Consider the following 20,454-nt stretch of genomic DNA (forward strand, 5'->3'; position numbering starts at 1 on the left):
TTGGGTTTTACGCCTGTTTTCTTGAGATCCCAACGCCTCTGCCTTTCCTCATAACTGTACCGCTGATGCATTAGCCTCAACAGGTGCTCTTTTCTGAAATGATCACTTAAGTATATTTAGATTTTGAAATCTGAGAGCGCCGGCCTGTGATTGGCTGTGTGGACCACATGATAACCTGGGTAGAAATCGCAGCTGTGTGCTTTCTCACAGCTTTTCTCTGGAGGGAAGCTGGGGAGGCTTTGGCGGCTTAGGAGAACATTTAACTTTGATTTAACTGGTAAGCAAAGAAAAATGGATTTTAAAAAAGCACAAATATCTATTTAGTTCTTCCTCACCTTGCATGGCTTTTCCATCGGTTTGGACTTCCATCATTTCCATCCTCTGCTGCCATGGATCCAGGAGGAGAGTTGATAAGGAGCTGCACATTTAAGGAATAACTAAGCAAGATCTGCAAGCAACATCTCCCCAGGCGTGCCTTTGGATGTATCTTGAAATGTCAGCAACAGCCCGGCCTTTTTCGTCTGGTCTCTTTGAAATCTCAACACCTGTCGGGGCTATTTTGTTCTTTTACCTCAACTTGCATCTATTTGTCTAAGTATTTCACATATATGTTTTTTCTTAATTTATTTAAAGAAAGGGCAATCGAGTGCTAAAAAAGGTACTTAGTATGCCATCCTATATTTAACCTGCAGCCCTCAGAAGGCATTGCCCTACCGTTTGCTAAACAGAGTCAACCAATCAGGCTGTGGCATTAGCTTACATGTCAAATAGCTGAAGCTCTCTGTTGGGCAGCTGTCGCCAACCTTCAGCCAGTTCCTCCATGTTGTGGCAAGTGAGGGAGGGGCGGCTTTTTCACACATCTAAAGGCCTATTATAATGCACTAATGTCTCACCTTCCTAATCTGCAACGCTCCCTGTGTAATTCTCTCATTGTCCTACTTTGTGACGCATTTCTATTGCTTTGTTTAGGACAAAAAGTTGGACTATCAGTTTGAGACCCTAGTGGATGACAAGGGAAACTTCCTTACAGTCAGGAATTTCAGCGGAAATCTTACCTTGGTATGGCGTCCACATTGGTTTACCATTACTATATATATATGTTGTTATTTCTCAGCGTGTATTTGCTGCTATAAGTCCTATATTTGATCGGGTAATTGGGTTCAACAGGGGATGACTGGCAGCATCTTAAAATACCCCTGGTGCAGTTGTCCTTTGATCTCTTGTGTCTAAGCCCCAGTAAAAGCTGTCTGACATTGTGAAGTGTTGCTACTGCTGGACACATTTAAGATAACTACATACTTTTCATGCTGTATGTATAAAAGCTTATGAGGCATAACCTTGTCCATTCAGAGTTTAAATAATGAACATCTTTTCAAATCTCATCTGTGTTTTGTCTAGAGCTTTTAACACCGTTCCAACATGGCAGACGAATTTGAGGAATTTGAAGAGAGTTATGAGGAGGAGGAATTTGTCGAAGAGGTAAGTAAAAACTGCGCACATTAATCGAACTGCAAAATTACTTTTCCTACCATACTTGACTAGTTTACTCTGAATATGATTTCACCTTATTTCAGCAGATTGAGGTTATCCACCAGTACAGTGGCAGACCCTATGAATAGTTAAGCTAGTGCCCCCCCCCTCCAGTCAGCACTTCAGTCGTCAGGATCCTGTTTCAAATGGGTTTTACATCCTGGATCGCCCTTAACGGCTAACTATAAATCTAAATTAACTCAAACTGAAGGTATACACATTTTCCTGGGACATTATCTGTTGTCCTATAAGGAGACTTTCTATGAGGCTTTACCTTATGACAGGTTGGTAGTAACTATGCTATCAAACTGTATAATAAATAGTATCTTCAGTGGTGATAACATGTCTAACCGATCAATGAACACATGCTGTAATGTTACCTAACTAACACAAGTACCCTTCATCTGTAATCAGAATCAAATTCCTTTATTTGTCCCACAACGAGGAAATGTACATTATAACAATAGAAGTGCAGATACAGTGACGAAATTAGACGTCAAGATACAAAGCACAATAGGATTAGATTTCATACAATTTGGGAACACGCCAGTTACCATTCTGTCTTGTTATTATAACTTAACCAATCGTGTGAAGTGGCGTGGACCACCAATCTCCAATTATATCTGCCTATGATCTGATAACCTGATATTTCCGGATGTTTTAATGCTGTGCCCTGGGTGTAAGAGTTACTGTGTTTCTGAATGTCTCACTGTGTCCAATGGAAGAGTGAAGTCAGAAGGCTAACAGCTTAGTCCTCTATTTCCTGGTGAAATGGGATTAAAGCCTGCCTTGTATTTGTTAATACCTAATATTGCTGATATCTTATAGGGGAGTCAAATGGTTATTTATCACCTAATCACACCGAGCAATTACTTTCGTGGTCATTGAACTCCCATATAACATATCAAATGGATCTACCATCTTTACCGCCATGATGGTATATCGACTGGAAGGCGGAAACAAACGGAGACCCACAAAGTCAATACACTCTGATTTCACTGGCACTTTCATCTACACTGGAGAAAAGTTCAAATGCTTTGAAGAAATAGTAAGATGGCTTCTTATTTAATCTACAGAATGGGGAGAAACATAGTGATAGTCAGGATATACGTGAGACAAATGAATATAGTTAAAAACACGCAATCCCTTTATGATAATCTTATCTTATCATTTCATAAAGAGTGGAGTTATTTTGTTACACTGAAATAACTGAAATCTGACTTTAATTAAATGTATCATGTCAACAGATTTTACGTAACTGTATAAGGTTAGATGTAAGCAATGATATTAAGTATTAAATAATTAGGTTCAACTTATTAGTATTGCTTTCCGCTAACCTAATACAGCTATGTGACATTTGTTGACATAATGCACTTAATTAAAGTCAGCGGTTCAGTTTTTTCAATGTATTTTAATCTGCTGTGAACTATGATCATGAGGATTTTCTATATATTAATTTGGGTCATTAAAAGGTGGAGCATAGAGTGCTCTGTCTGGCATTCGGACACATTTAGAAGTGGACATCTAAGGCACCTTGGCAGAGTGTGAGAGAGCAGTGAGAAGTGAAGGGAGAGAGGGAGAGAGAGAGCCTGTAAATCACACTCTGATCGCCTGGAACGTGTTAACGTCACTGCGAGAAATTTGCTTATGAAAGGTGGAAAACTGCCCGACGGGTGGCCGAGCTATCGTTGTTTCTGCGATGCTTTGTAGGCATGTGATAAAATGGTGGCGTAGTGTTTCATTTACACCTATGGTTCTCTCCTGTCTGATAGATTTGGATATCGAAGCCTCTTACAAATGTTGATAAAAAAAGGTTTGAGATGTTCTTTCCCGCAGCTCTGGTTATTTCTAGGTGTCTGGTAGATTTGAGGACGTATTGGCAGTGGTGAAAGAAGTCATATGTTAGTCTACTTAAGTAAAAGTGGCAATAACACAGTGTGGAAAGCTCTAAAAGTCAATACTACTGCCACTTTCAGAATATTATATTGTATGTTATTGGATTATAATTGTGTATGCCTTAATATGTACACATCACTAATGCAGCTGGTAAATCTGTGGCTATCTTGTTATACTTTCAGATAGCTCATTTCCAAAAATAATACATCATAGTTATTTTTATAAATCTGAAATATTCTTATTTAATTTACAGCAAAAGTCACATAGCAGATACAAGTCTAACAATACAACAAGAGTAAGCTTACATATTAAATATATACACAAATGAGCAAATATTATTATTATTATATTCAATTGTAAAATATAGGCAGTGATGCAAAAAGTACAGTATTGACTTACAAGTGGAATAAAAGAGACATTTAATGGATACTTAAGTGCAGTGCTCCAGTCAAAGTTCATTTCCAAAAGTGCTAAGTTAATTGGTTAGCTTCCAAAGACACCAGTCTCAATATGTTCAACCTGACGTGACTGTAAATGTTTCACTGGGATCGTAGGGAAGTAAAGTGAGCTGTAATTCAGGCTGTAAGTTAGACGGGCTATTCATGGAGCAGTATGCTCTGCGTGGGAATGCTGTCCCTCACTGTGGTCTCAGGGTTAGGTTGCTTCAATGAGAACGCTAGTTTCTCATTAGGTTTGTATACCCAAAATTAAAGACAAACAAGTCACATCCAGCCATGCAAAATGTTTGAATTAAACCCCAGATTTGAGGATTTCTGACTCCAATATGGGGGAATGGGTTTCATGTGTGGTGCTAAGATTGTCATTTGAAATATCTATCTCTTCATTAGCCTGATCATAACTCTGGATAATCCACGGGAACATCAGTTTAGTTAGGGACTACTTTTCTGAAAGACAGTAGTCCCTAACAAAGCTGTGGATTAACACAGGCTTTGTTTCCAGAAATGAAAGTGGTTGTTTTGAAATGCCATTGTTCAATGCTGTTAGCAACACACATGCAAACTTGTTCACTTTCACTCTATTGGAGTAAAGGCAGAAAACGTAAAGACTTACTTAAGTATTACTAGGGATGATTAGACAATGATTTTGGGTGAACTAATCCTTTAAACTCAGAGATGATAACGCTGTCTAAAGACGTTTGTGTGCATCTGATGAAATGTTCGATGCAATAAATAAAACCTAAGAATAGAATGCCTTTTATATGCTTATAGCCTCGGTCAGATTTAGAGCAGTCAGTCACACATAACAGAGGATATTAATCAGTCCTTTGTATAAAACAGACTTAATTACACCAGTCATAATTACAGTACATTACACCTCTGTGGATCGTACTTACAGTGACTCTATTTGAGTGGGTAATGAATCAGTTCATTACGCATCGGGACAAAGCTCCCCGACGACAACGCGGAGGCTTTTATGCAAGTTGATGGGCTTTCTGAGGGCGGTTTGACAGAATAGCCTCTAATGGGATGGAGAGTGATTTCCTGGGACTTGTCAGGCTTGACGTGTTCATGGCAGTAGTTGATGAGCACCAGAGCTGTGGAAAAATCACCCTCAATCCAAATAGAGAATACTTTGCTGTTTCTCCCATAACTTGTTCTGTCAGTTTTGAAAACCCAGAGTGTGTCCTATATTTGTAGTATGTTGAGCAGACTACCACAACGACTGTCTCTGAGGGTGCTCAGATGTTACAGGTAAAGCACCTCCTCCCAAAAGGACTCATAGAGGAAACCCCTCCTTTGTCTTGACAACGTCAGCTTCCTTGTCTGCATGTCTGTGGATAATCTGTTGTCTGGTTATTTCATTAAAAGCCTCGTCTCCTTCATCAGGGCAGGTTTTAATGTTTAATCTACGTCAATTAAAACCCTGATGACTACGTTTTCAGTCATTTACAAATCAAGTTTTCTTTGCCAACTTAAAGTGATTTAGTTTCCTGAAGCCTTTGTTCCCTACAGATGAGATACTGTTCCCTTGTGTTCATGTTACATGTTGCCGATCCTGGTATCGCATGCAGTGCTAGATGCTTGTTGTTGATGTTTCTGTACACTGTGCGATTTACTTGTGTTGGTTTTGTTCGTTGTTTGTTATTCAGGCCATTATCCTTACTACCTACGTATCATGTACATTTAAAAATGTGTAGTGTTATAATTACTAGTTACCTGTACACAAATGTAATCAGTAATCCAATCTGAGTATCTAAAAGTAATGTATTACCTTCCGTTACTTTGGGATTAGACGGTTGAACAATTTGAGCCAAGATATTTAGGATCAAAAATGATTTTATGTACAGGAAAACCTGCCTTTCATGAAGCACATTCAGGCAGTCCTGATCCTTTTAGAACTAACACTATATGCACTTTCTTAGTTGTGTTATCCTGCTAGTAATCCACAGTTTTTAGAAACGTTTCGTAGTCAGACGATGTAACTGTAAGGGAATACAGTTGCCTTTTTTGTCTGCTTGTAATCCGTTACTTCCCAAGCCTGTATGTAGAATATTTCACAGATTCATAAATGAAGGTGGGTTCATAGAGTAATAGGTATACTGCAAACAAAGAAATATTACGTTTCCTTTCAGTCTTGATCAGATCATTATTGAATCCAAACATTTGGAAAATACCTGATTTGTTTTGTCAAAATGTCCTGTTTCCGTCTGTGATGATCGCTCTGTCCTTTCACTTCCTGTAGTCAGGGAGCCCTTTTGTCAGTCGGGTAGTTAATCGTGTTTTCCTCTGTTCTCGTCCAGTCTGGCTTGGAAGTCAGGAAGGTCAGGAAGAAGGTCAAGGTGGACACTTCCAAGTTCATGACTCCATACCTGGCTCACAGCCAGAAGATGCTGGATCAGTACAGTCACGTAAGCAACACATTTGGATAAAAAATAATGACTTACCTCCTTTTTTTGTCTGCCAGTTAAAGGTCACCTATTATGCAAAATCCTCTTCTTCATGTCTCTTCTACATCACCATGTGTCCCCTCTTCTTCATGTCTCTTCTACATCAACATGTGTCCCCTCTTCTTCATGTCTCTTCTACATCACCATGTGTCCCCTCTTCTTCATGTCTCTTCTACATCACCATGTGTCCCCTCTTCTTCATGTCTCTTCTACATCAACATGTGTCCCCTCTTCTTCATGTCTCTTCTACATCAACATGTGTCCCCTCTTCTTCATGTCTCTTCTACATCAACATGTGTCCCCTCTTCTTCATGTCTCTTCTACATCACCATGTGTCCCCTCTTCTTCATGTCTCTTCTACATCAACATGTGTCCCCTCTTCTTCATGTCTCTTCTACATCAACATGTGTCCCCTCTTCTTCATGTCTCTTCTACATCAACATGTCTCCCCTCTTCTTCATGTCTCTTCTACATCAACATGTGTCCCCTCTTCTTCATGTCTCTTCTACATCAACATGTGTCCCCTCTTCTTCATGTCTCTTCTACATCAACATGTGTCCCCTCTTCTTCATGTCTAATCTACATCAACATGTGTCCCCTCTTCTTCATGTCTCTTCTACATCAACACGTGTCCCCTCTTCTTCATGTCTCTTCTACATCAACATGTGTCCCCTCTTCTTCATGTCTCTTCTACATCAACATGTGTCCCCTCTTCTCCATGTCTCTTCTACATCAACATGTGTCCCCTCTTCTTCATGTCTCTTCTACATCAACATGTGTCCCCTCTTCTTCATGTCTCTTCTACATCAACACGTGTCCCCTCTTCTTCATGTCTCTTCTACATCAACACGTGTCCCCTCTTCTTCATGTCTCTTCTACATCAACATGTGTCCCCTCTTCTTCATGTCTCTTCTACATCAACATGTGTCCCCTCTTCTTCATGTCTCTTCTACATCAACATGTGTCCCCTCTTCTTCATGTCTCTTCTACATCAACATGTGTCCCCTCTTCTTCATGTCTCTTCTACATCAACATGTGTCCCCTCTGTGGAAAGAGACTCTGAAAGTTTTAGGAACAAAGATTCTCTCTCTTTTTGATCCATTTCTATAAAAACCTGTCTGAAAATGAGCTGATCAGATTTTGGCCACTTTATGATGTCATAACGATATCTTGTCTTGTGTAACCGTTAGCCAATCAGCAACCAAGGTAACCCCCCTTATCACCTGAATCTCCTCCTATACCTCATTCACACCAACGGTGTTTCGGGGCCGGTTCGGAGCAGGAGCTTGAAAAGCACCGGGTTTTCCTCTTCACACCGCAGCGGAGCAGCCTCTTAGCTCCGGAATCCGGTTCGTTTCAAGCACCAAAAAATTGTCCGGCCAGAGCAAAAGCACCGCATATGTCACGCTGACGTCGAGGCGGGGGCAGGGGCCGGATCAACTCCAGAACAACAACAAAAAGCCCGCGTTTTATCCAGCTTGTACACAACGATGGAGAAACTTAACAAGCAGCAGTGGTCCACTGAAGAGACCAGCTACCTACTGGGAATCTGGTCTTCCGAAGAGGTATAGAGGAAGCTGGAGCACAATCGGCCATTGTTGTTGTTGTCGGTGTGAGCTGTGAGGGGTTTCCGCGCGGTTTGGCCTTATGAAGCAGCCACGCAAACGATGACGCAATGACGCAAACGATGACGCAATGACGCAGCACCAGTCGGACTCTGGGCGGTGTGAAAAGAGCCTCCGCTAAACCGAAGAACCGGTTCTGAACCTGAAAAGCTCTAGCACGGAGCTTGAACCGGAGTTGCGTTGGTGTGAATGAGGTACTAGAGCACGATTGAGTTCTTTGTAACCAAATCTCTCCCAGAGGGGCGTGGGGAGGGGCTCCTTATTTTCATCTAAAGTAACAGACAGAGAATCAGCACAGAGCCAAACACTTCAGAGACATGTTCTGTATATATCTGAGACCTATAACATTTTGATGAAGAACAGTATAATAGGGGAACTTTAAGTACTTCAGAATCAGACACACTACATGAGTATTGAGTTATGTCTATTGTACTAAATGCAGTGTTTGCTCTTCTTTACAGAACGTGTACAGGAAGGCTTATGAGATGTCCAAAGGCCAGCCGACCGCCTTCATCTCTGATACTCCTGAAATGATTCGCATCAGGAAGGCTCAGGAGCAGCTCAGCGAGGTAAGACCGAGGACTGTGGTGGTATTTTACCCCCAAATCATTACGTTTTAAGTAGGGATGCTCCGATCGCCAATTTCGGGGCCGATCGCCGGAATCAGTATCCGTCGATACCGATCGCCGATCCGATCGAGTGGGCGGGGCCTAAATGGAAGATTTAAACATCACTTTAAATCTTCCATTTAAAAGTGATGTTTAAACTCAGTTAATGGGGCTCATTCACTGGAGCTTCCACAAACAACAATCAACTTAATTATTACATTCAAATGATGTACATTATTCAAGTTTACATTCACTTTGGATAATAACACGGGAGAAATGAGCGGAAGCGCTCTCTTTTCCTCTCTCCATCTCCTGACAGCCTGTCAGTATCTCATGCAGCTCACTGATCCAGTAATGAGTGACCCGACAGTGAAGAATATATATATGTATAATAACTAGTTTAGCTTGTTCCAGAGGTAGATAAAATAGCTAAGTGTGTTAGGTCTAACTCTTGTGTGTTTCGCTCCGCTCACCGGTCCGGCGAGCGGAGCTGCAGGATTTCTGCTTCACACACGTTGCATTCCGCTATTTTACTGTCTTTTTCGGACACCTTAAAATAATGCCAGACCGGTGAAGCCATTTTGGCGAGCTTGTTTTGCCGCACACAGAGAAAAGTGTCATGTATTTTTTTACGTCATGCGATCGGCTCTCGCGATCGGCATGTTTAGAGAGCACCGATCGATCGGTAGAGAGTGAGTATCGGCCGATATCGATCGTTGACCGATCGATCGGGGCATCCCTAGTTTTAAGTCTAAGGTTGAGTTTTGACAGGTTATACGAATGGGAGATTTTGAATTTGTAAAATAGCTTAATTGAACCTATGATGTGGTGGACACTTGATTTGAGTTTAAATCGATGAGTGTGGGGCAGAGATGCTGACCGAACTCATTGTGATTTGCTCTTTGGCAAGGCTAGTTTAGTTATATAGCACATGTCAACATAAGGTCATTCAAAATGCTTTACAAAAAATATGCCAAAACTTTCACAACTTAAAAAAAATCCTCAAATCCCAACTTTTATTTTAATTGTATTCACTTTATTAGCATCCATTAACAAAGCGCTAAAGATACCATGTATTATTATTATAATAATAATTTATGTTGAAAGCATATAGTGCAACAGAAACACATTAAAAGTTAGGTTTAAATACATTTAAACAGTCATTTAGAGCCAAAAGACTAAAATAAAACTGAATAAATGAATAGGTATTTGGATAAATGAATGTGTTTAAAAGAACTTACTTAAATGATTCGCTCATGTCATGAATTCTAACAAATTACACTTTTCTCCCTCAGGTTAAATACCGCATGGAGGGTAATAAGACTCGGACAACCAGCATGTACGGTGGCGAGGCCAGAGAGATCGCCCACGTCAAGCACGTGTCCGAGCTGATCAGCAAGGTGAGCTACCTGAACCTATATAACAACAATATATAGGACAATAAACCAGTATTTACAACACGGTTTTACGTATCTTTTGCAGGTTCTGTACAGACAGAAGTGGGATGAGACTAAGGACCGGTACCTGCTGCCGCCTGACGCTCCTGAGCTGGTGCTGGCTGTGAAGAACGCTGCTAACTACAGCAAGGTGAGCACGATGTACTGTCCAAATAATGCTTTAAAGGTCACCTATTGTGCAAAATCCACTTCTTCATGTCTCTTCTACATCAACATGTGTCCCCTCTTCTTCATGTCTCTTCTACATCAACATGTGTCCCCTCTTCTTCATGTCTCTTCTACATCAACATGTGTCCCCTCTTCTTCATGTCTCTTCTACATCAACATGTGTCTCCTCTGTGGAAAGAGACTCTAAGTTTCAGGAACAAAGATTCTCTCTCTTTTTGATCCATTTCTATAAAAACCTGTCTGAAAATGAGCTGATCAGATTTTGGCCACTTTATGATGTCATAACGATGTTTTGGCTTGAGTAACCATTAGCCAATCAGCAGCCAAGGTAACCCCCCCCCCCCCCCTTATCACCTGAATCTCCTCTAGAGCACCATTGAGTTCTTTGTAACCAAATGTCTCTCAGAGGGGCGTGGGGAGGGGCTCCTTATTTTCATCTAAAGTAACAGACAGAGAATCAGCACTTTGGAAACAGGGCTGAAACAGAGGGGATTATGGGTAATGCTGCAATGATCTGTTTGGTGTTTCAGCGAATCAGAGACATGTTTTATGATAGGGGATCTTTAAATGTATGATTTATTATAAAGAAAGTCTATTTTTTGTTCTGTATGCATGTGGTAATTCTTGCCCTGCCCCTTGTTCAGAAACGGTACACGGAGGACTGGGATGCGGAGAAGACGATGTGTTTCCCGTACAGCGACAGCCCCGAGCTGCGCAGGGTGGCCAAGGCTCAGGAAGTCCTCAGCGACGTGAGTTACATTTACACCAAACTGGAGGAAATTAAAATACAATTTTTTTTAGAAAACAGTTTTAGAGCTGTGTATCGTTTTAATACTTCCAGGGGGATTTTTGTTTGTATATTACTCTATATTATATTTAATTAAATGATATTTCAATAAATGACATTATATTATGAAAATACAGTACACACTGTCCAATATTAAGACCTGTGTTTGGTTTTTCTTTATTGCAGGGTGAAAAATATGACTTTATTACTCTATTATAACATATATTATTATATATTGCATAACATTACATGACATTATATCATATTGCATTATATTGTATTACATTATATTATATTACATTATTTTATATTTTATGACATTTTGTTTATTAATCTTCTAACTTAAACAAAAAAATCTCAGATAAATATACAAAACACAATATTTATATATTTTTTTATATAAAAAAATGATTGCATATATACTCATATAAGATATTATATATATATATCTCCTTAGATTTGTTTGAAACAATGTGGAATATCTAATACATGGGTTATTCTGTAAGAATTAGGAAAGCTGTGACAAATTCACCTGAGAAGTTCATTTCTACACTGAACAAAAATATAAATGCAACACTTTTGTTTTTGCTCCCATTTTTCATGAGATGAACTCAAAGATCTAAAACATGTTCTATATACACAAAATAACCATTTCTCTCAAATATTGTTCACAAACCTGAAAGAATCTGTGATAGTGAGCACTTCTCCTTTGCCGAGATAATCCATCCCACCTCACAGGTGTGGCATATCAAGATGCTGATTAGACAGCATGATTATTGCACAGATGTGCCTTAGGCTGGCCACAATAAAAGGCCACTCTGAAACGTGCAGTTTTGCTTTATTGGGGGGGTCTGGGGGGGTCCGAAAACCAGTCAGTATCTGATGTGAGGGGTAGGGTTAGGGTAGGGGTACTCAAATACAAATCTTAAAGGTCCAAAATAAATGTTTCAATAAGACAAAGGTCCGTTTATTACGGTCATTCAAACTTTTAAACAATTGCAACAAGATTCTTAACACGAGGTTGCAAAAACAAAAATAATCTGTATGCAGCAGTTTTCATTGTTGTTGTGTCTGTGCTTGACCCCTCAGAGTCGCAGTGTAAGAGCTGCACAGTTATGAATAAAGGCAGCTGCACCCTCTTTCATTCAGCATTCCCATTAGTGCTTTATAAATGTCTTGCCCCCTTGTGTGTCCACTGAGGTTCGTCAGGCCCAACACATCTTCAACAAACTCCCCCTTTGCCTCATCATAAAAACTCACAAACACCAGCAACTGAGCATTGTCAGTGGTGTCAGTGGACTCACCCACAGCTAAGGAAATGCACTGTGCATTTTTTATTCCATCACAAAGCTGATGAATCAAATCACCAGCCAGTATTTCTGTTCTTCTGGTTGCTGTGGAATCTGAGAGGGAGATTTGCTTGATTTGACCTGTTATTTCCTCTTTTTGTTTGCCTTCAACATGGTCTCCATCACTTCAGTCATGCATTCTTTTATACTGCAGTTATTATCCAGTGGAAAGCCCTTACCTACTGGCCTAGTTCAATCAAAGTGGTTACTTTTTTTTGTCTGGGCAGTGAAGTTTTACACACCGTCTGATTTGACTTTCTCAGGACTTAAAACAGTTTTTTGGGGGCAGACCCCCTCAAAGAAAACAATATATTTACACACGTAAGGTCATCATCTTAATAGTTGTGTATGCTCATCCGTGAGCAGAGCATCAAGTTGACATGTCTATTACAGCTGAATGGGCGATTACCATCTTGTTCAGCAAAACGCCTCACAAACGTATTAAGATCAACAGCTTTAGTGCGTTTTGATTCAATGCTGAGTACAGCCAAACTGACAGTCTCTTCTCTGTCAGACCGCAAATACCTCATTCCTTCAGTGCTTGGGTCCGAATGCTTCTCGTTTTGCACCGTCCCGTTCAAAATGAAATCGCCGCCAATCATATGTCCACGCTCGCGCCAGGACCGGGGGAGGGGTTACATGACGTGCATCTTGTGCTGCATTCACTTGACTGAGACTTTCTCTCATAAATGTCCGATGAGCCACAACTTTTCTTTCAAAACAAAGCTGCCAACTGGGGTGGCAGCTGGGGTGGTAAGGCCTATTTTTAGGGTGTCAGTTGCCACCCCGGTAGGTGAAACTAGGCTAATAGCTACAGTACAGATGGAACTAGATGAGCTGTTAACTCTCGCTCTGAATTTTTTTTTTTTTAAACTCTCGCTCTGACTCAAACAGGTTGAAAGAGACACACACATTTTTCCCACCCGCATTCCGCGAAGACCCGCCCTACTGTGCCTCTGATTCGCAGATTGTTTGGGGGGAAAAAACGCTGACGGGATGCTGAATGTGATTGGACCAATGCGTTGACAGACACACACAGACAGACAGTGGAACAGGACATGCAGAGCGCTGTTTGCAGTCTATGGACATAGCGGATCATTTTGACTCGTTGCGTTGTGGCGATGTCTCGCAGATAATACAGATAATACAGATAATACATATGAAAAGTATAATTTGCTCAGAGTCCAGAGACAGTTGTGGTTCGGTCCGGATCCGGACCGGAGTCCGGACTTTGAGGATGCCTGGGTTAGGGTAATGTTGTGAATCGAGTGGCCTGTGTTCGTCGTCCATTACATACGCCTGCCCATACCATAACCCCACCACCACCATGGGCCACTCGATTCACAACATTACCCTAACCCTAACCCTAACACCAGATACTGACTGGTTTTCGGACCCCCCCAGACCCCCCCAATAAAGCAAAACTGCACGTTTCAGAGTGGCCTTTTATTGTGGCCAGCCTAAGGCACACCTGTGCAATAATCATGCTGTCTAATCAGCATCTTGATGCCACACCTGTGAGGTGGGATGGATTATCTCGGCAAAGGAGAAGTGCTCACTATCACAGATTCTTTCAGATTTGTGAACAATATTTGAGAGAAATGGTTATTTTGTGTATATAGAAAATGTTTTAGATCTTTGAGTTCATCTCATGAAAAATGGGAGCAAAAACTAAAGTGTTGCGTTTATATTTTTGTTCAGTGTATCTTACTGTGCTAGCAGATTGCTAATTCAGCATCAACTACAGAGGCATGCATATTTTCTCCACCATATATTGCTTTCTTCGTTTCAGGTTACATTTATTTGAACTTAGTCAGACGTAGCAGCAATTAACCCCCCCCACCTTTTGAACACAATAGCTTGTAAGCCTTTCTGCTGATGTAGGAAAGTCACCAGTCAATGATTGAAGCTGTGTGTGTGAATCAGACCGTGCTCTCAGGTCAGGTATCGATGTTGTCGAATGAACCCTTTCTGTAAATTTGAACTCCTGCTGTGTTCCCCCCCCCCCCACGCAGATCAGCTACAAGAAGGGTCACGATCAGCGCAAGGCCAAGTTCACCTCGCTGGCCGACCCTCCTGAGTATGAGCTGGCCAGGAAGGCGGCCAATCAGCGCAGTGATGTAAGCAGAACACATTTTGATCAACCGTATTTTATAAGTGTAAAAGAAATGGGGACTCAAAGAGATATAGAAATCCCAAAGTGGACTAATGCTAATGTTCTAAACACTTCAGAAAACAACTTTAACGACAGCTGAAAACTTATTTTTTGACATTAGCTTTTATTAGCGACATTCCACTTTAATTAGTGTTTTAATCTTTATTAGTCTTATTATTTATTTAAACATTTTTATATTTTAGTGTATTTATTTTCTCTTATGGCTTCCTTTGTTTCACTGAGAGGGTTATACGTATGTCATGAACCTTTGGATCATTATTTTTTATGTCCCTCCTTGTGTCCCTTGAATTGTTATATTATGTTTAAATGCTCAATGTCTGCAAACAGGTTTTGATGTGAATTATTCTTTTTAAAATAATAATTTCCTCCAATATCTTTTATCATATCGCAATTGTAATTTCAGTCCAAAAAAAATCACAATTTGTGTTTCTTTTTCCAAATTGTGCAGCTTTAGAGGTAGAAAAAGTGATAATTAACAATATAAATACCTGCAGAAAGCTCTATTACTATTTATAACAGCACATAGGAGAGTGATAAGCCTCATTGCTTCTCAGGAACATTTGATAGGCTCAAACTCAAATGGAAACAGTGCCCTCGGAGACCAACAAACACTGAGTCACTGCTAGGGATAACAGACCACCTGCTCTCTCATATTACCGAACACACTAAGCTTGAAGGGAGAAGCCAACAATAGTTTCAAATTCCAGTCGCTCCCAATCGGTTTTATCACACAGAAAATAGATCTGTCTAATATGTTACTGCATATCTTCTTCACAACAAGTGCTCTCCTGTGTAAAATACATCCTCTAATGATGATTATTTGTACTCCACAGCTCAAATACAAGGAGGATTACAATAAAAATGTCAAGGGTCAGTGGTGCGAGACGCCATACTTTGACGTGGCCACTGCCAGGGTGGCGATGGAGAACTTAAGCAGCGTAAGTGCTTATTTCAACCTAAGGGGCAGACATTTATTATAATTATATTAGTTTTTCATTTGTCTACATCTCACTGTTGTTATTTTGTCCTTCCAGAAACGATACACGAAAGATTGGGAGGATAAGAAAGACCAAATTTATTTCATGCAAACAGACACGCCTGTTTATGGAACGAACAAGAAGGCTGGTATTGCTTCTAGTGAGGTAAGTGTTTTTATAGGACTTATCTCATATTGAATAAACGTCAGGATTATCAAGAGTCAGAGCAGAGTGAATTGTGCCCACACATGAACTGTATGACTGAGAGATTTACGTTTGAATCAATGTCACTGAATTAATTGAGTGTGTAGTTCAGTACCAGATGTGAAGAGGCTTATTCAGCTCCTGTATCCCACACACTCACACAATGCAAACATGCGTCACTTTAACAGACAATAAAGACACATTTGGCGTTCCCTACCAACGTATGAGTCAGCGTGAATACACCTCATGGACAACCTTCATTTTCCTCTTACTCACTCTACTCTTCGTGTTTCTGTTTTCAGATCAAGTACAAGAAGGAATACGAGAAGCAGAAAGCTCAGGCGGACTACAACACGCTCCCCGCCACAGAGAACCCGCTCCTAAGACAGCTCAGATATGCCGGCACCATCCTGAGTGATGTAGGTGTCTGGAGATATGGGTGTTAGATCACAGCTGGTCTTAGGAAAAATTATAAATGATACTTAAGATAGATTCAAGATTCAAGGCTTTTATTGTCGTTCGTACACAGCTACAGTGGAGTTATGTCGATGAAAATCTTAGGTCACAGGCTCCTCCAACAGTGCAACACAATACAACTGATAAAATAGTGCAAGTAAATACAATAAAATAGGATAGAAGCAGTGCCATAAGAGTCTACAAGTAATAAGGGGGGGGAAAGGACAGAATCTATAAGGTAGAACAGTATTTAGTATTAATGGTTTCAATGTCTAAGGTCCCCATTAGCATTAGCTATTCTTCCTGGCGTCCACAAAGGGTGTTCATGTTTTTTATTCCTTATTAAGATCCCCATTAGCATTAGCGTTAGCATTAGCTATTCTTCCTAGGGTCCACAAATTGCGCCCATGTTTTTGATTCCTTATTAAGATCTCCATTAGCATTAGCTATTCTTCCTAGGGTCCACAAATGGCGCCCATGTTTTTTCTTCCATATAGGAATCTCCATTAGCATTAGCATTAGCTATTCTTCCTGGCGTCCACAAATGGCGTCCATGTTTTTTCTTCCATATAGGAATCCCCATTAGGCATTAGCATTAGCTATTCTTCCTAGGGTCCACAAATTGCGTCCATATTTTTTATTCCTTATTAAGATCTCCATTAGCATTAGCATTAGCTATTCTTCCTAGGGTCCACAAATGGCGTCCATGTTTGTTCTTCCATATAGGAATCCCCATTAGCATTAGCTATTCTTCCTGGCGTCCACAAATGGCGTCCATGTTTTTTCTTCCATATAGGAATCCCCATTAGCATTAGCTATTCTTCCTAGGGTCCACAAATTGCATCCATGTTTTTTATTCCTTATTAAGATCCCCATTAGCATTAGCTATTCTTCCTAGGGACCACAAATGGCGTCCATGTTTTGTATTCCTTATTAAGATCCCCATTAGCATTAGCATTAGCTATTCTTCCTAGGGACCACAAATGGCGTCCATGTTTTTTCTTCCATATAGGAATCCCCATTAGCATTAGCATTAGCTATTCTTCCTAGGGACCACAAATGGCGTCCATGTTTTTTCTTCCATATAGGAATCCCCATTAGCATTAGCATTAGCTATTCTTTCTAGGGACCACAAATGGCGTCCATGTTTTTTCTTCCATATAGGAATCCCCATTAGCATTACATTTAGGAATAGCTATTCTTCCTGGAGTCCATACAGTAAATGGGGTCAATGTATTGTATTCCTTATTAAAATCACCATTAGCATTAGCAGAAGCGTTAGCAAATGTTTCCTGGAGTCCACAAATGTACAGTCAAACACACCTTTACTAATTGTAACCACTCAAAGAAAAAAAACAGACTAATTGAATTACAATGAAGTACCAACCAGATCAGAAATTGACATCCTTTTAAGTCACACTCAAATTAAAACCCAAATATTAATGGATAACAACATCTCAAGAATTCATAGCAAACTTCATGTTTTGCTTTTTTATACATATTCATTCTCTCCCAAGGATAATTTCGACTTTACATATAATTACACATTTCAATTGTTGTTCCTGAACTTTTTTGAGGTATTGTTTCAACAAAATCTCTGTTCTCTGTTTAGACAAAGATGTAGCTTGCATGAATTTGGCAATAACTCTGAAAGGTGACTGCTGAAACGATTGAGAAGGTTGAAGAGTGTCTGACATGAAGCTCCTCTGAGTTAATTGTCATATTAGAAGTGCTAATTAAACCATCTGGAAGTCACTTGCAATACTTTTTTGCCTTCAGGGAGTTTATTGATCTAATTGAATAACGTTACCAGTCTTACTGACGTGTTCTTTGCAGTTAGTTAGTGAGTCATACGGACAGATGATATGTTAAGTTGTTCCTGTTTGTTTTCTTTTTCAAGCTACTGATCATAATTGATTTGCCATTTCTCTAGTTCATGATCTGTTTCATATCTTCCTTGCAGAAAGTATATAAGTCCAGCTATGAAAAGGCCAGGGGTTCAAGTATCAACTACTGCGACACGCCCAAGTTTCAGATGGACTCCGTACTCAAACAGTTCACTCATGTAAGAATAAAATACTTTCATAAACCAAGGATATTATCACTTGTCTTTGCTTTGAATCATATACATGTTTTATGTTGTTCTGTAGGCACGTTACACAGAGAAGTATGACAACGTGGTGAAGGGTCACTACGTCGGCAGCTATGAGGATCTTTACATGCTTCACTGCCAGAAAATGGAGGCAATGAAGAGCGAGGTAAGTCGTTGTGCATTTTTCTAAAATCGAATCAGTGATGCAAGATTTTATTATATACTTTTCAGTGCAATTTACCCACTTTTTCTTCTCTTGCAGCAAGAATATAAATCTGATTATGAAGACATTAAGACAAAATGCTTCTACCCTCAAACAATGACGCCTGAATATGAAGTTAATAAGAAGCTTCAGAAGTGTAATGATGTGAGTAGTAGGCTCCACTAAAATGCAGTAAAATAGCTCTTATGTTGGTAAATATATATAACTTACACCATTTTTCTTCCTTGTGGTTTGCAGAAAGTTTACCGGCAACATCCGGACACCATGAAATTTACACAAGTGTCGGATTCACCAGTTCAGCTTCAAGCCGCCCTCAACGCCAAAAATCTAAGTGACGTACGTATGAATGCACACAAAGCCGATTAAAAAATATATACAGGTTTAAATTAGCACAAAAAAGAGGCACCGGTTGCCCAAAAAACATAGTTTTCTTTAAATAAAACATTGAAATGGTGTCTGATCAGCCCATAAAGTGATTGATGTTAAGTCACTTATCAATATTGCTCACTGTTTCTACATAAACGATATATAAATCTATATATTGACTCAATTGCTAGATAATTGGCTAGATCATATTCTCCTTCACATGCAGATCAGCCTTAAATGTGCCCGATCATCCACGTAGTCTTTCTGTGGGCACCATGGTAACTGGAGAGCCATTTCTCTGAAGTAAAAATAGCAACAAGCATTCAGTTAGCCCAGAATAAACCCTGTGATCACAGAGGGAGGCAGGGGAGCAGAGAAAGGGACAGTCAATATGTCTCGGATTGTTTCCAGCGAACACTGCTGCCCTCTAGTGACGGAAAATCAAAATGACATGAACGTGTGTCTTGGAAATTACTGTACAGCTGCACACATATATAAAAATAACTTGACACCTTGTTCTTTTTGCAGATCAACTACAAGGCCAAGTATGAGAAAACTAAGTTCAAAAACACTCTGCCCCCAGACTATCCCTTCTTCATCCAGTCCAGAGTCAACGCCTTCAACCTTAGTGATGTAAGTAACTGCTCTGCACTTCATTTCTTCATTTAATTTTGGCATGTGTTTTCCATTTCCCTAACGGCATGATTCTCTGTTTGCAGAACTGTTACAAGTACGATTGGGAGAAATCTAAAGCAAAGAAGTTTGAGATCAGGGGCGATGCCATCTCGATCCTTGCTGCCCGCGCTCACACCAACATCGCCAGTGATGTAAGTATTTCACAACATTAGAGAGGCATTATTTAGCTTTTGGGTTTTTTTTCTTCCTGTAGTGTGGTCTATATATATTTTTCATGTAAATGGTCTGCAAAGGCAAATATATCAACGTATATTGGTATTTGTATTGGAGTTTCTCTCCCACACACTCACCCCCTGCTTAAAACGCCTCCATTGGACTCCTTTGTTTACTTCCGTAACATTATGACATTACGATGTTACTGCTATTGGCTAGCGCTCCGACACATTGTACGTGATAGGCTAAGGGGCGGGACATCTCTAAGCGGTTGACCAATCACAACAGAGCCGGCCAGCTAACCAATCAGAGCAGACGGGGCTCTGGTTTCAGACAGAGGGTGAAAAGAGGTGCTGCAGCAGTATGAGAAAAATAAAGAGCTTTTTGAACATTGAAGCATGGAGACATGAGTAGAGACACTACATACTGATATACACCTGAACATCAGCAGGAGAGGACTCTTTAAAGTAGAGACACTACATACTGATATACACCTGAACATCAGCAGGAGAGGACTCTTTAAAGTAGAGACACTACATACTGATATACACCTGAACATCAGCAGGAGGACTCTTTAAAGTAGAGACACTACATACTGATATACACCTGAACATCAGCAGCAGAGGACTCTTTAAAGTAGAGACACTACATACTGATATACACCTGAACATCAGCAGGAGAGGACTCTTTAAAGTAGAGACACTACATACTGATATACACCTGAACATCAGCAGGAGGACTCTTTAAAGTAGAGACACTACATACTGATATACACCTGAACAT

The 20,454-nt window shown here is 40.2% G+C and overlaps 1 protein-coding gene across 1 annotated transcript in view; it reads left to right on the top strand.

Moving 5' to 3' along the window:
- Positions 1–1,419: 1,419 nt before the first annotated feature.
- The window catches only part of neb (nebulin), a gene marked incomplete at its 3' end in the record, with an annotated part of 66,210 nt that continues 47,175 nt past the window's right edge, over positions 1,420–20,454 (top strand). Inside the window, 17 exon segments of the mRNA XM_034221710.1 lie at positions 1,420–1,479; positions 5,085–5,138; positions 6,188–6,295; positions 8,421–8,528; positions 9,863–9,967; positions 10,050–10,154; positions 10,837–10,941; positions 14,344–14,448; positions 15,338–15,442; positions 15,539–15,646; positions 15,988–16,104; positions 18,105–18,206; positions 18,292–18,399; positions 18,496–18,600; positions 18,694–18,792; positions 19,351–19,455; positions 19,542–19,649. Coding sequence (XP_034077601.1) covers positions 1,420–1,479; positions 5,085–5,138; positions 6,188–6,295; positions 8,421–8,528; positions 9,863–9,967; positions 10,050–10,154; positions 10,837–10,941; positions 14,344–14,448; positions 15,338–15,442; positions 15,539–15,646; positions 15,988–16,104; positions 18,105–18,206; positions 18,292–18,399; positions 18,496–18,600; positions 18,694–18,792; positions 19,351–19,455; positions 19,542–19,649 — 1,707 coding nt within the window.

Source organism: Gymnodraco acuticeps, unplaced genomic scaffold (assembly GCF_902827175.1).
Source record: "Gymnodraco acuticeps unplaced genomic scaffold, fGymAcu1.1, whole genome shotgun sequence".
Lineage (NCBI taxonomy): Eukaryota > Metazoa > Chordata > Actinopteri > Perciformes > Bathydraconidae > Gymnodraco > Gymnodraco acuticeps.